The sequence below is a fragment of the Sus scrofa genome, chromosome 13 (genome assembly GCF_054392235.1).
Source record: "Sus scrofa isolate SSC_HxYL_T2T_F1_AM1 chromosome 13, Sscrofa_HxYL_maternal_Yorkshire_Landrace_v2.0, whole genome shotgun sequence".
Lineage (NCBI taxonomy): Eukaryota > Metazoa > Chordata > Mammalia > Artiodactyla > Suidae > Sus > Sus scrofa.
Window position 1 is genome coordinate 31,228,804 of NC_139395.1, and position 14,379 is coordinate 31,243,182.

The 14,379-nt window shown below is 38.6% G+C and overlaps 2 protein-coding genes across 44 annotated transcripts in view; one reads left to right on the forward strand and one right to left on the reverse strand.

Annotated features, from left to right (window-relative positions):
* RBMS3 (RNA binding motif single stranded interacting protein 3) overlaps positions 1-3,365 on the forward strand; it is a 1,488,242-nt gene extending 1,484,877 nt beyond the window's left edge. For all 35 annotated transcript variants that reach the window (XM_021069971.2, XM_084987319.1, XM_084987316.1 and 32 more), the window contains one exon: positions 277-3,365. In XM_021069971.2, coding sequence (XP_020925630.2) covers positions 277-283 — 7 coding nt within the window. In that variant the 3' untranslated portion in view covers positions 284-3,365. The remainder of the gene's footprint in view (positions 1-276) is intronic.
* Positions 1-14,379, reverse strand: part of LOC110256378 (uncharacterized) — a 411,636-nt gene that overhangs the window by 95,771 nt on the left and 301,486 nt on the right. The gene's annotated exons all lie outside the window — the stretch shown is intronic.

Below are 14,379 nucleotides of genomic sequence, written 5' to 3' on the forward strand. Positions count from 1 at the left end.
ACTTTGAAAGATAATCTTGATCTATAGTCATGATATTCAATAGGAATAAACTCTAGCTCAAATATATATGTTCGTGTGAAAGTGGCAGAATTTGATACCCTTGTAAGCCCCAATGTGCTTTTACAACTTCCCTGGATGACTCTATTGCATTGGAAAAAACAAAAAAAGAACCAAAAAAACATAGTACATTTTAAATAGCACTCACTGGAAAAGAGCACAGAAGGTGATTTGAGTTTCCTTGGTGTGATGACTACTCTTATTCAATTGTTTTCACAGACCATAAACAATACTGAAGAATGTCTGTCTGAAACTCGGCCTTGAATGAAGAAACTTCATTGAACAAGAAGTTGGCTTCCAGTTTTGCACAGGCGTCAATGGAATGCTTTTCTTTTTTATTTTATTTTTTTAATTTTCTACTTTACTCAATGAAAATGAAGTGTTTTTATGTGCTGTGCAAATGGTTCCTTCATGTGGTTTGACAGGCTTTTTTTGCCATCTTTTTTTTTTTTTCAACTAAAGAAAAAAGATACCAGAAGAGGACAAAAACAATAACAAACAAAGCAAAACATGGAAGATTGACATTTATCTGGAAGAACATTTGAATGCAGAATTTACCTGAAGGTGTAGATAGATTTTTTTTTTTTAACAGAAAATCTGATGTCAAGAGGTAGGCAAGCAGAAATGGATAAAAATTGTCTTCCTCAGTAATTAAGCTACTCTTTCTTTTTCCTTTCTTGTTTAAATCTAGTGGGTTGGGTTTTTTATTTTATTTTTTTCTTAGAAATATTTAGGTAAGGTTTATCTTGAATCTTAATTGCCTTAATTTTAAGGACGTCAAAGGCTCTCGAGGCAAGCTGTCAACGTCTTGTTAAAAAAAAAAAATCAAGAAAGAATTGAAATATTGTGCCAGCTTTCACTGGTACAGAAGTTTAAGACTATGAGTTTTTAGGGTGAAAAAAAAAACTGTACAGTTTAAAAGAAAATGTTTTTCTTCATTTGAAGAAAATTTGTTGATAAAAGAAACCATGGCAACTGCAAGAATTGGGGAAATGCTGGGACTTTTCATGAACTTTGTCTTAAGTGTTGAATCATTCTAGAAGGCTAAAACATTTTACGGTAAAGTTATTAATGTTGGTTTAAAAACAACTGCATTAGAAATAATGCGTGTTTGGGGGGCAGAATGCAGATTTTTTTTATTTACAAAGCGTGATCGCTAGCAAAAGCATTAGTGCTTTTTATCTGCAGTCTTTTTTATGAGCTTTACAAAGTTTTTAGTCAGCTTTGCTTGTCACATTGCAAAACCTAGCTTAAGAGCATTAAACAAACAAAAAACTTAGGTAGATAGGAGCTTGTGGTCAAAAAGTGCAAAAAAAACCACAAAAAAAAAACACAAAAAAAGCAATAGATAGAGAAATTGTTGACAATTTCTGTAGTCTTTCCTAGTTGTGATCAAATTCAGCCTATGGATGGCCTATTTTATACCAAAGATGAAGTGGCACCCTATTGCAGTCCAGAAGATAGAGATTGTTTTTCTTTTCTTCTTTTCTTTTTAAAATTTTATTTGACCTACATGGCCGGACCAGTTCTTACTTTGTTGTTTGTTTAAACTACCTTCCACTGATGTTTTACATACTGCAAAAAAAAAAAAAAAGTTTTTTTTATTTTAAATGTATATTTGTTGATGGTAGAAGCTTGTTCCTGCATATTCAGCAATTTCATCATGAAGAGTTCTGGATACCAACCAAATGGCTTTCAATTCCATGAGCTTTTCTGGTTCCTTCCTAGCTCTCTTGAATGTGAAACCTGTGTTGATGGCCACAATGAGCTAAGACACTTACTTAACAGGTTTAAATTTCTTTATATGAATTTTGAACTCAAGATACTTCCTGAACTGGTCTGAAAGATCACTTGTCAAAAAAGCTTAGTGATACTCTGTTAAGTGCTGAGTGGTCCCCTGAAAAGGTCTTTATTGTATTTCTAACAATAGTCTTCCTCTTAAGCTCTTGCACTTCTAGATTCTGTCTTCTCACCTCCATCTTTGTCATCATCCACTATAAATAGCCACCTTGACTCTGCAACTGGGTGAGAATATCTCTCTTTTTTGCCTCCTTTCATTGTTTTTTCATATCCTGGTATTGTCAGAAGAAAGACAAGATAGATTTTTTAAATTTCAGTTTAACTCTCTGAGGCAAGTAGAACCAATAAGATTGAGGATTCCGTTAGTGGAATTTCGGTAAGCTTTTGATGCTAGTTGACAATCAAGAAATTGTATGACTTATAAGAACCAAAACAATAAGATTTGATCAATCATTAAAGCCAAAGGAGATATATTTGCATTGAGAATGATATGAAACTTTGTCTAAAATGAATTAAATCGATTTATGAAATATCTCTGCATATTCAATTCATGAAATCCATGTTCATCCTGTACAGTTTTACCTGATTAAGTATAATGGAACTTTGTTAATTGAACCATGCACTAGAATGGCTGGATTGTTAGAATCAAATAGGTGAAAACAAAGTCACGGGAACCTGTCTTAATCCAGATGGAATAGGGAAATTTTTAAAGTGCATTGTTAAAGAAAACAGGGTAGGTATTTAAAAACTAACAGGAAAAAAGTTAAAAGGTAAAACATATTCCCATTGGGTCAACATGAGTAATGAGTTTGACTCATATAAAATTATCAATATTCTACTATCTGTGACCTATAAACAAAGACCTTGTGTGGAAATAAACCCAATTCTTTTAGTTGAAAATCCCATAAAGTGGAAGCTCATATCTAGAGAGTGATTCCATATCTGTGTGGTCAGATCAGAGGAAAAAATATATCCAAGAAAATGTAGCATGTGCTACATTTAAATTCCAACTGGTCACAGCCACCCTTGTGGTTTTCCATGCTTTGGAGAGAATTTTAGATTTATACTTTCTTCTGATCCATTCTTCAGCTTCTCATGTATTTTAAGGGTGGCACTTAAGTTTTCTCTTTGAGAAACTGGCCCCCACGTTACAGGGGGGCGATAAGCAAACATGTATGGGAACTGGGTTTTTGTTTCTCTTTTTCAGTCTCTGAACTCTTTGTATAAATAAGGATTATCCTGAGCATAATTCATTTGAATATGAAATCAACATGCTTTCTTTCTCTTCTGTATTAAAAAAATGTGATACAAAGAAAGTCTCATTCACACAGTCAACAATGAGGCTAAGAGGTAGCTACCATGTGGCTGATGAATGTGCCTGGGTAACTTCCTGTTTCTATTCAAAACTACTGCTTTATTTATACATTCAGCAACATTTTTTTCAACTGTAAAATTTCAATAATCTCAATTTTTTTAAGCCACTTCAGGTAAAATGAATCAACTTGTCATCTTATGCGTCCATGTGTGCTTTGTTTTTAGATTTTTTTTATATTACGCCATTCTATAAAATACCTTATTTCAAATCTAAAAGAAAAAAATAAGAAAGTGGCCCATGTTCAAATTTGCACATGTTATTTTACCTAAAAATTGTTTTTTGAAGAGTCAAGTCTGGGAGAAAAAATAAAAGCATCCACAGGTAAGCAGCATTACCTTATATGAAAAGTAAAACAAATCAAAACAAATCTATAGGTGTTTAATACCTATAGACATCAGAATCATAATTTAATCAACAGTATGGATTATGGCAATTTTAATTCAATTTAGGACTACAATCATTTTTTAAAGTATTCTGGTTCACTCCATTTCAAGCATTTATTCAGAGGTTTCCATGTTTCCTTTCAACAAGAATTACCAAGACTTAGCCTGAATGTCAGGAAAGAAACTGAAGCCACAATCCAAACAGGATAAACAGCATTTCCTCCAAACTTACTGACAAGGTCATTGGAGGAGTGGATATTCTAATAGTAAGAAGGCGTTGTCAGGAAGACTGCATATTGGCTTCATGTTCCTCAGAGCATGGCCATGGGAGCCAAAGGCAATAATTTAAAGGCAATATCTGCAGGGGGAGGGGGGCTGTTTTTCTTTCATCATGGGCATGTTTTGAATATTGCAGGTAACATGATATCCCTAAAAAACAAAACAAAACAAAAAAAACCCAAAAAAGAAAAAAACCTTTCTATCCCACTCCAGTTTGGTCAGGGTTACTTTGCTTCCTTGGTAGATTTCAATCATTCAGATGTTGTCGCCAGGCTTCACCAGAATCAATTCTCCTGTGACTTAAACAGACCTGCCATATTTGACACCATCTAAGACTCACTCCCACCTGTCCCAGTGGAAAATCCACATGGTGTTAAAAGCATCCATACTAGAGATAGAAAGCTGAGGGCAGGATGAAGTAGGGAGTTCACTGTATCTACTGAATACATCAACCCCTTACACAACAATTTTAAGAATATTTGCCATCCAAGTGTGACAAAATAAGAGCACTTAGTTTTTTAACTTTATTTGAATAACTGACTTGTCATATATATATATGTATATGTATATATACTTGTATGTATGTATATACATATATATACTTGTAAGTCTTTCACAGTGGCCTAAAATTCCCATTATCAAAAGGTGAGATTTGATTAAGACTGCAGTCTTCTTTATGATTGAGGAAGAGTTTCAATGGACTGTCTAGACAGGTAATAATCTTAGTCGGAGACTGCAAATACATTTAATAATCCAGCTTCATTTTTGAGGGCACAAACCACTGCAAGATATGAGGTGATAAAGAGAAATTTTTAAATGGGTTTCAGTGATAAAGGTTTTTATATGATATAAAATCAAATGAAAGGATAATCTTTGTGTATGAAGATAACAGCATTCAATGTACTTTATAATCAAGGTCAAATATGTCATAGAAACTCAATCTATATTATATTGTCCACAGTAGGGCATAAGGAGGAGGTTTTGTTTTTCATGTCATTGTGACTGACATGATTCAAAAACCTGAGCTCTTGGGGACTGACAGCCCCTCACTCCAATTTGAGGAATTGACAGAATTGAAACAGGCTCATGGATTCTGTACATGCTATCCTTCCTGTGGCTGAGTAATAATGGGATCAAATTAATGAGTCAATTTATTTTGCAAATGACAACTACTGTGGCATTGGAAGATAGCCAAGGCTAACTCAAATTGAACATTTCCTAGCAAATATTCTTAAATAGGAAATTATTTCCTTAATCCGAGGGAACAATTCTTGGTTACAGCTGTCATTTTGTGGATGCCATAGAGTTCAGGAAAGTACAAAAGCTAAGTATAAAATCCCTGAGTGGCTCAAATGATCTTTTTTGATGTAAGGCATGGGCGCTCACCCAAGATTGGTGATTTATTTTATCTTTTGTTTTATACCCCAATACATATGTTCACTGCCACATAGAAAAGGATGGATGGCTTCTTAATAGTTACTTCTTTGTATTTCTGGGAAGGAAAAAATTATTTTAAGAAAATTTCTTCCACCCAGAAGCTCTTAAGCTGAAGCAGAGGTAGGATCAAGCTGGAGTCTGCAGGAAGAACCACTAAGCCACTGGGTCACACTTTTCTCCCACTGTATTCCTTCCATTTAGTGGCTGCCCTGATGACCAGTCTTAAAGAAGTGCAGTCACTTCTGATTTTTGAAGGGCTAATTGTCTACTTTGTGGATTTGTTTTGTCTTCTCTTTTCAACTATTAGGACTTGGGCTCTATTTCCTTTTATTAGCATTTCACACTAAGGATGGAAAAAAAAATCTGGAAGTAAAATTCAAATCAATTTTTTTAAGGCTTGATTTAGTGAAACAGTTTGAAATCACTGGTTAAAATTAATGTCAGTGCACTATATACTGTCATGTTTGAATATCCATATTGTCCTTTTTCCATCCACTACAATTGATTGTTGGCTGTATTTTTGCAAAATACAAAGGGGGGGAGAAAAAAAAGCTCTAGCAAAGAATTTGGCTTCCCTCAAAAGAAAACTGTTTTGGGTTTGTTCACTACTGAAATTTGAACCATTAGAACAGGTCAACTCAAAATTGAGTTATGAGAATATAGTAACATCTCTTTGTTAAATATGCAGGTGTATCCCTATTTTTGACAAAAAAAAATTGCATTGTTCAGTTATTTTTTGACTTTGCATTACCATATTAAGGCTGAATGACCTTGATACTCCAGTGGATTATTTTAAAATAATTATTTCAAATTTAAGTAGCATCCAAAGTGTAACTTTAGTGTTATGCTTTGTATTTTAAACCCAAGGTCTTACCTTATTAAGAAAGATGCTCTGTTGTCCTCCACAAAATAGTTATTTCCTCATATTAAAATAGTTATCCCATACTTTTTAAGAACTATAAAAACAATTTCAAAGAGACATTTGGAAAAGTTTTCTCCGTTCTGGCAATTAATGCTTCCATTTATTTAAAGAAGAATATAATTGGAATCTTAAATTTAAAAATATATGTGAAAGGGTACTTGCTATGAAATACTAAAAAAAAAAAAAAAAAAAGGGATACAGCTTCTTTTAAAACCCTTGTTTCAGGCCATATCTGACTTCATGGAACTTCTGAAACATCATTCAATTTTTTATTTAAGAGCATTTTGTACTGCTGTCTCTGATTATCATGAAAAATTCTGTAATTCTACAGTGTTTCTGGTTTTATTTTTAAGTTTTCCATCTGTACCACAGTCCAATTAGCTACCATTTTCCCCATTCCTTGGGCTTTCTGTAGATCAGTGGACGTTAGGTTTAAACTTCTGTTTTCTTTGATGAAGCTTTCAATAAAAAATGAAAATAAAATCAACCAAGCAGGGCCGTTGTGTTTTTCTTCACTCTTCCAGAGATGGATTGAGGGAGGGAGTGTTTTTTCTAATTGGCTTCCAATGCAATTTCTTAAAAAAAAAAAAAAAAAAAAAAAAAAGACAATCCCTGATCACAAAGAGAGAAGACAGACAATTATATTCATGCCAGGGGGCTGAAAAACCATTGCTTAGGGGCCTTGAGGGCATAGACCATTTAGGTCTTCCTAGGACCTCACACTCTTCCCAATTTTTAATGCTTATGGACACAGAGATCAGCCAGCTCCAATCTCTGAACACGCCTAACATCTGCCAACAATTTGATGAATCTTATGTGAAGACCAGGAAATTGAGTTATTAATAACAATAAGGAACTTTCTTTTGACACCTGTGATTTTTATCCCTGCAGGGATTAAGCTTCAGGTCATCCCAAATCAGAAGTGTCCATTCCTCAAGCACTGAATGACTTTGGCAAACAAATAAGCAAAAACTATATTTCTCTGGCCCAGAATCACCCAAGATGACTCAGAGCTCATATTCAAGGGCCAAATATATTCCCAGTTGTAATATGTATTTGCTGTTACTGTTTGAGCTTTTTTTTTTTGGGCCACATGTGTGGCATATGGAAGATCCCAGGCTTTGTGGATGTCATAGAGTTCAGGAAAGTACAAAAGCTAAAATCAGGGCTGCAGCTGCTGGCCTGCACCACAGCTCACGGCAACACTGGATCCTTAAGCCACCAAACGAGGCCAAAGATTGAACCCTCATCCTCATGGATTCTAGCTGACTAGCTGAGTTTGTAACTTGCTGAGTCACAAAGGGAATTCCCTGTTTGAGCATATTTGATTCTACTAGACAAGAAAAGAGATGACTGAAATTCATGTGATGTGTTAAAGATAGCAAAGTGTAAGTAACCTTTTTTTTTTTTTTTCCTGGCCATGCCCATGGCATATGGAACTTTCTGAGCCAGAGATGGAACCTGCACCACAGCAGTGATCCAAGGCACAGCAGTGACAAAGCAGGATTCTCAACCCCCTTTGCCACAAGGGAACTCTGTAACTAACCTTTAAAATGGATAAAATAAGAACAAATGAGTGTGCACAAAAAAAGAAATGGGAAGACCAAGAAAGCACTATGGATTTATGATGCACTAAATATACATGAAACACTATGTATTCATGAAATCTTAACTCTACATGAGAAATATGAAGCACTCAATATTTTTGAGGTATTAATTTGGTCTCCACTTGGCCCTCCCAGCAAATTTTTAGGCTTAATTGGTAGACTTCAATGACTCACTCTGCTTTCCTCAAAGGCAGCAAGCATGTTTCACTGGCTCCTTCCTTCTGTGACCCACTTTGCTCAACTTCAACTCTGGTCCTTATAATATGCTCTCAGAGGGAGAAGCAAGATAAAGAACACTCAGAACGTTCATCAAGTGCAGTCCTTCCACTCTTTTTGAACCCTACCCTAAATGAGTTGACCTTCCTTATCCAGCTGTCTCCTTGCTTCTTGGTGTGGGTTTTTAATTTAATAAGCCCTTTTCTGTCATAATTTTTCATTTGATCTGTGAACCTTTGTGTTATACGACCTCTGAAATCACTTGCACGATAATGTACTTGAAGGCCACCATTGCATCAAGGTAATTTCCCATGTGATACCTTCAGGCTTTAGAGTATAGACACTTCAGAGAGAGTGCAAAGAAAGCTATGCAACCAGAGCCCATGCTCTGAGAGTATGTCCTGTGGATCTTTTTCCCTGATAATGAGTACCAGCTCACATGGTACTTATTGGCAGAAAGGAAAGCTGGAAGAATGGAATTATTGAAGAGTATAAGAAAATAAGAATTAAAGATCTTGAACTTAATTTTACTCACATTCCAGGAATGTAAATTGGCACAGCCACTATGGAAAACAGTATGGATGTTCCTCAAAAAACTCAAAATAGAGTTATCATATGATCCAACAGTCCCATTCCTGGACATATATTTGGACAAAACTTTCATTCAAAAAGGTACATGTGCCCCTGTGTTCATTGCAGCACTATTCAAAATAGCCAAGATGTAGCAACAACCTAAATGTCCATCAACAGATGAATGGATTAAGAAGATATGGTACATATATACAGTGGAATATTACTCACCCATCAAAAGAATAAAACAATGCAATTTTCAACAAAATGGATGGACCTAGACATTACAATAGTAAGTGAAGTAAGACAAAGACCATATGATATCACATATATGTGGAATCTAAAATGTGATACAAATCAATATATCTACAAAACTAAAACAGACTCATGGACAGAGAGAACAGACTTGTGGTTGCCAAGGCAGAGGGCATGTGGGGGAATTAGATTGAAAGTTTGGGTTAGCAGAAGCAAACTATTATATATAAGATAGATAAACAACAAGGCCCTATTTTATTGCACAGGGAACTTTAATCTCCTATGATAAGTCATAATGTAAAAGAATATGAAAAAGAATGAATATATACATAAAACTGAACCACTGCTGTGCAGAAGAAATAACACAACATTGTAAATCAATTACAAGTCAACACATTTTTTTAAAATTTTGCATTCCATAAGAGTTTTCATTTTAAGAGTAATGACTTTTTTTTTGTTTCTCAGGAATTAGACTTTTTTCTTTTTTTGTCTTTTTGTCTTTTTGCCATTGCTTGGGCTGCTCCCGCGACATACAGAGGTTCCCAGGCTGGGAGTTGAATCGGAGCTGTAGCCACCAGCCTACGCCAGAGCCACAACAACACGGGATCTGAACCGCATCTGCAACCTACACCACAGCTCATGGCAACACCGGATCCTTAACCCACTGAGCAAGGCCAGGGATCGAACCCACAATCTCATGGTTCCTAGTCGGATTCGTTAACCACTGAGCCACGATGGTAACTCCAGGAATTACGGACTTTTGAAAAGATAATGTTACCACCATTACCACCCGCATGAACATTTTTTTTGCTTCAAATACCAGGGCATTTGGCAACTCCCTGAAATGTACCCAGAGACATCTGATGAAGAATCCTTGATCTAAAGATATAAAGAGAAAAAAGACTAGAGAATGAAAAAAAAAATTAATAATGGTGTCCCTTGCATATAAAATAACCACAATTTCCTGGCCTCATATCTCTGTACTGTTTACTGTTTTATAATTTATTTTCTCCAAGGATAACAGAGGACTTTGTCAACTCAATAGTTATTCCAGTAAAGTTCATGTTTAATAAAGCTTTCTTGAAAAGGATGCTGAACAAAGATCACTTTTAACTGCAGTCCAAAATTAGTAAAGTGAAAAATGATGTAGCTCAAACTTAATCTCAGTGAGATTTATTATTTCTGGATTTTGTGTAAAGGATTGTCATTGACAATAATGATGAAAAAGTCTCTTGTGTGTCAAAAGGCTGTCTTTTCATTTAAATTCAAAATGAAGGCACAGCCTTCTCCACCAGGATTTTCCTCCTGCCCTTTCGAAGTGTCACCAGGTGGCACTGCTCTATTAGTCTCCAGTGGATTCCAAACCCAAATCCCAGATTTTGTATTCCTAAACAGAACCAGTACCTTGTGGGATGGTTGTAAGAGGAAGGACCACCACTACCCAAGCTGAGCCTTCGGAATGTGCCAGAAACTGTGCCAAGTGCTCCCCACTCTCGAGTGCCCAAAACCTGCACAGGTATGTTCTGAGGGTGGCACTGCCATTGGTGCCATTTTCCAGATGAAGCTTGGAAAGTAGGGCAGCCCACCCATGGACCTACATCTCAGATTCAGAATCTCAACCCCTGGACTCCAAGGTTTCTTCTTCTGCAAAGGCTTTGGAAAATGCCCATGTGAAAGGCATCCTCCCCCTACCCATTATCTTTTTTTTTTTCCCCAAAGTTCACCTCACTTGGCCTGAAATTTTGTGGTTTCTGCAGAAGACATTGGACATTCACTCTAATCACATTGGCCACAATTCACATTTTCCATCCCAGAAATAACTTGCTATTTCTATCATCATTGGTATTTGTTCTGGAAGGAAAGGACCTCTCTACAGAATAAATAGGCATATATTTTCACTGACAGTTTCATTTAACGGTGCCCAGCATAGGGGCATTCTGTAAACATTTTAATAACACAAAGATAGAGTAAACACATCTTATTTACAAGGATGTCATTTTCTGGTAAGCAGTGGTTGATGATGATATTTTACCATGAAATAAAATCAGGAGATTTGGTGAGCAATATACTTAACCCTTCCATGGCTTGATGCAAAGTGAATGGGGCTCATCCACACAGGGAGGCTCTTCCAGACCCTTCTTTGCCAAATTTCCCTAATTCAGACCATTAGCTAAGTAGCTTGATATTTCACTGTTGCCCTTTTCCCAAGTCATTTGGGCCGTATTACACATATAACTCTTTTGACAGCAAGGTGAGTGGAATCTGCCCTTCTGAAAATGTCCTAACACTAGTAGCAGCTGTTATTACTGCTGATCTTTTCACAGTCATACAAGGTAAGTGCTGGCCACACTTTAAATGTGAAGGAGGTGGGGCTTTAAAAAACTACATGACTTGGTCATATTTGCATGATCCAGACAGAACTCAGGCTTAGGATCACCTGGATACAAAGGCAAAGATTTTTATCTTATATAGTGGAGGATCCTGTGAATGCTTTGAAAAGATGCAGTGTTTGTCCAAAATATCTTTTCTGTTACCTGACATTTCACCATTTAAAAAAAAATTATACCTGCTTTACAATGTTCTGTAGATTTCTGCTGTAAAGCAAAGTGATCCAGTCGTATATATACATATTCTGTTTCTCATATTACCATCTATCATGTTCTATTGCAAGTGATTGGATACAGTTCCCTGTGCTATACAGCAGGACTTCATTGCTTATCCATTCTAAATGTAATAGTTTCCACCTACCAACCCCAGACTCCTCATCCATTACCCCCTCCACCTCTCCCTCCCCCTTCCCCTTGGCAACCACAAGTCTGTTCTGTAGATAAATTCTTCTGTGCCATATTTTGTACTCCACATATAAGTGATATCATACAGTATTTGTCTTTCTCTTTCTGACTTACTTCTCTTAGTATGAGAATATCTAGTTCCATCCCTGTTGCTACAAATGGCATTATTTTGTCTTTTTATTCACTGGGTAGTATTCCATTGTGTATATATAACACATTTTCTTAATCCATTCATCTGTCAACAGACATTTAGCTTGTTTCCATGGCTTGGCTGCTGTGAATAGTGCTGTAATGAATATAGGGGTACCTGTAACTTTTTCAGTGAAAGTTTTGTTCAGATATATGCCCAGGAGAGGGATTGCTAGATCATATGGTAGTTCTATATTGAGTTTTCTGAGGTACCTCCATACTTTTGTCCACAGTGGTTGTACCAGTTTACATTCCAACCAACAGTGAAGGAGGGTTCATGTTTCTCCACACCCTCCCAGTATTTGTTATTTATAGAGTTTAATGATAGCCATTCTGACTGGTGTGAGGTGGTACCTCATTGCAGTTTTGCATTTCTCTAATAATTAGTGATGTGGAGGATTTTTTCATGTGCCTGTTGGCAATCTGTAGGTCTTCTTTGGATAAATGTCTATTTGGATCTTCTGCACATTTTTTGATTTGGTTAGTTGGTTGTTTTTCTGTTGAGTTGTATAACTTGCTTTTATATTTTGGAGATTAAGATCCTTTTAAGTTCCATCATTTACAACTATTTTCTGCCATTCCAAAATTTTTCTTTTAATTTTATTTTATGGTTTCCTTTGCTGTGCAAAAGTTTGCAAATTTGATTAGGTCCCATTGGTTCAGTTTTGTTTTTATTTCTATTGCATTGGGAGATTGACCTAAGAAAACATTTATACAGGGGAGAGGACAAGATGGCGGAGGAGTAGGGGGACATGCTCGCCCTCTCCCACAAACACAACAAAAAAAGCACATCTACAGAATAAATGACTCGCACAGAACAGCAACCAATCGCTGGCAGAGGAACCTAAACTCCAATAATGGCAAGAAGTTCGTGACATTACTGGGCAGAACGGGAGAAAAGAGGAGAGTGAGAGAAGGTGAATCCGAGCAGGACGGGCGCTCCCGAAAGGGAACTGCGGAGGAGAAAGGGATCCCGCACCCTGGAAAGTCACCTACACGGGGGAAAGATCAAACGAACCGGAGGAATCTCCAGATGCAGAGAAGAGTGTAGCAGTAAGTTGGAGTACGGAAAAGCCGATCAAGAACCCAACGGACCATCTGAACTACGGGCACAGTCACCAAAAATTGAGATGCCTTGGTGGGGGCTGGGCACCAAATCCTCGGCTCCAGAGGTTAGTCCCCGAGAAAGGGCCGGGGGACGCCTGGGTGGGGGCTGGGCACCGAGACCTCAGCTCCAGAGGTTAGTCCCTGGGCTGGGGGGGCGGGGTGAAGCGGAAACTGCTTGGGAGGTCTAGAAACCATTTGATGGGCAGAGACTGCCTGGGAGAATAGAAAACAAAGCTGTCGAGAGGAAGGGAGCAATACTCCAGGGGCGGGGAAGTGGAAAGACGCATCAGAGGGAACCTGGGAGAAGAGCCTGGTCTGCGCCCGTGCTGGGGAGGGGAGAAAAGAAGGGGTGGGTCCCCATAGAATACCCCCCATGCCACAGCAAGCTTACAGGCCCGCTAGGTAGCTGAAAGCTGTGATTCCCAGTGCATCCCCTCCCCCCACCCCCGCCACCCCCTACGCTTTCGCCGAAACTGGGGCTGCCTGCCATCCAGGAGGGCTGGCCTCAACAATTGCCTGAAGCCTACCACCACAGGGGCTGTCCCTGCACAGGCCTGCTTGCCCTTTGGAGGGGCTACACCTCCGCAGAGCAGCACCAAACACCACCAGCTCTCGAGAAAAGGCCTGCAGCCCAGAAAAGCTAGAACAAGCCTAGCCAGGCCGTGAATAGATCTGCCTAATTCTCCAATGGTTATTCTGAGTCGGGCTGCCCCAGGGAGGAGACTCTTGGATTTCCAGTGGCCCTGCTATCCGCCCAAGCCCCCAGGGGGTGCCCTAGTGGATCAGCTGCATAGGGTTGCCAGCTCCAGGCAGGACCCCCTGCAGCCCAGAAAAGCTGCAACAAGCCTGGCCGAGTCGGGAAAAGATCTCAGACAGTTTTGCTGAGTCGGGCTGCCCAGGTGAGGAGCCTCTTGGGTCTCCAATGGCCCTGCTACCCTCCAAAGCCCCCAGGGGGTGCCCCACTCCCACGGAATAGCTGCTCAGCACCACCAGCCCCCTGGAAGAGCCCCTGCAGCCCAGAAAAGCTGCAACAAGCTCGGCCAGACTGTGAAAAGATCCACCTACATTCTCAGGACGTCCTCCTGAGTTGGGCTGCCCTAGGGAAGAGCCTCTTAGGTTCTCAGTGACCCAGATAGCTGCTCCAGCCCCCAGGGAGTGATGCACCCCTGAGGAGCAGCTGCCCAACACCACCAACCCCCTGTAAGAACCCCACAGCCTAAAAACACCAGAGCAAGCTCTGCATGACCAAGTGAAATCTGCTACCATCGTGGTGTGGACCTCCCAGTCCTGTCTGCCCTCAGGAAGTCCTCCTTTGCTTCAAAGAAACACTGTTAGCCCCATCAACACTCCAGAAAAGCCACACTGCCTCAAAAAAGACTGACCAACAACA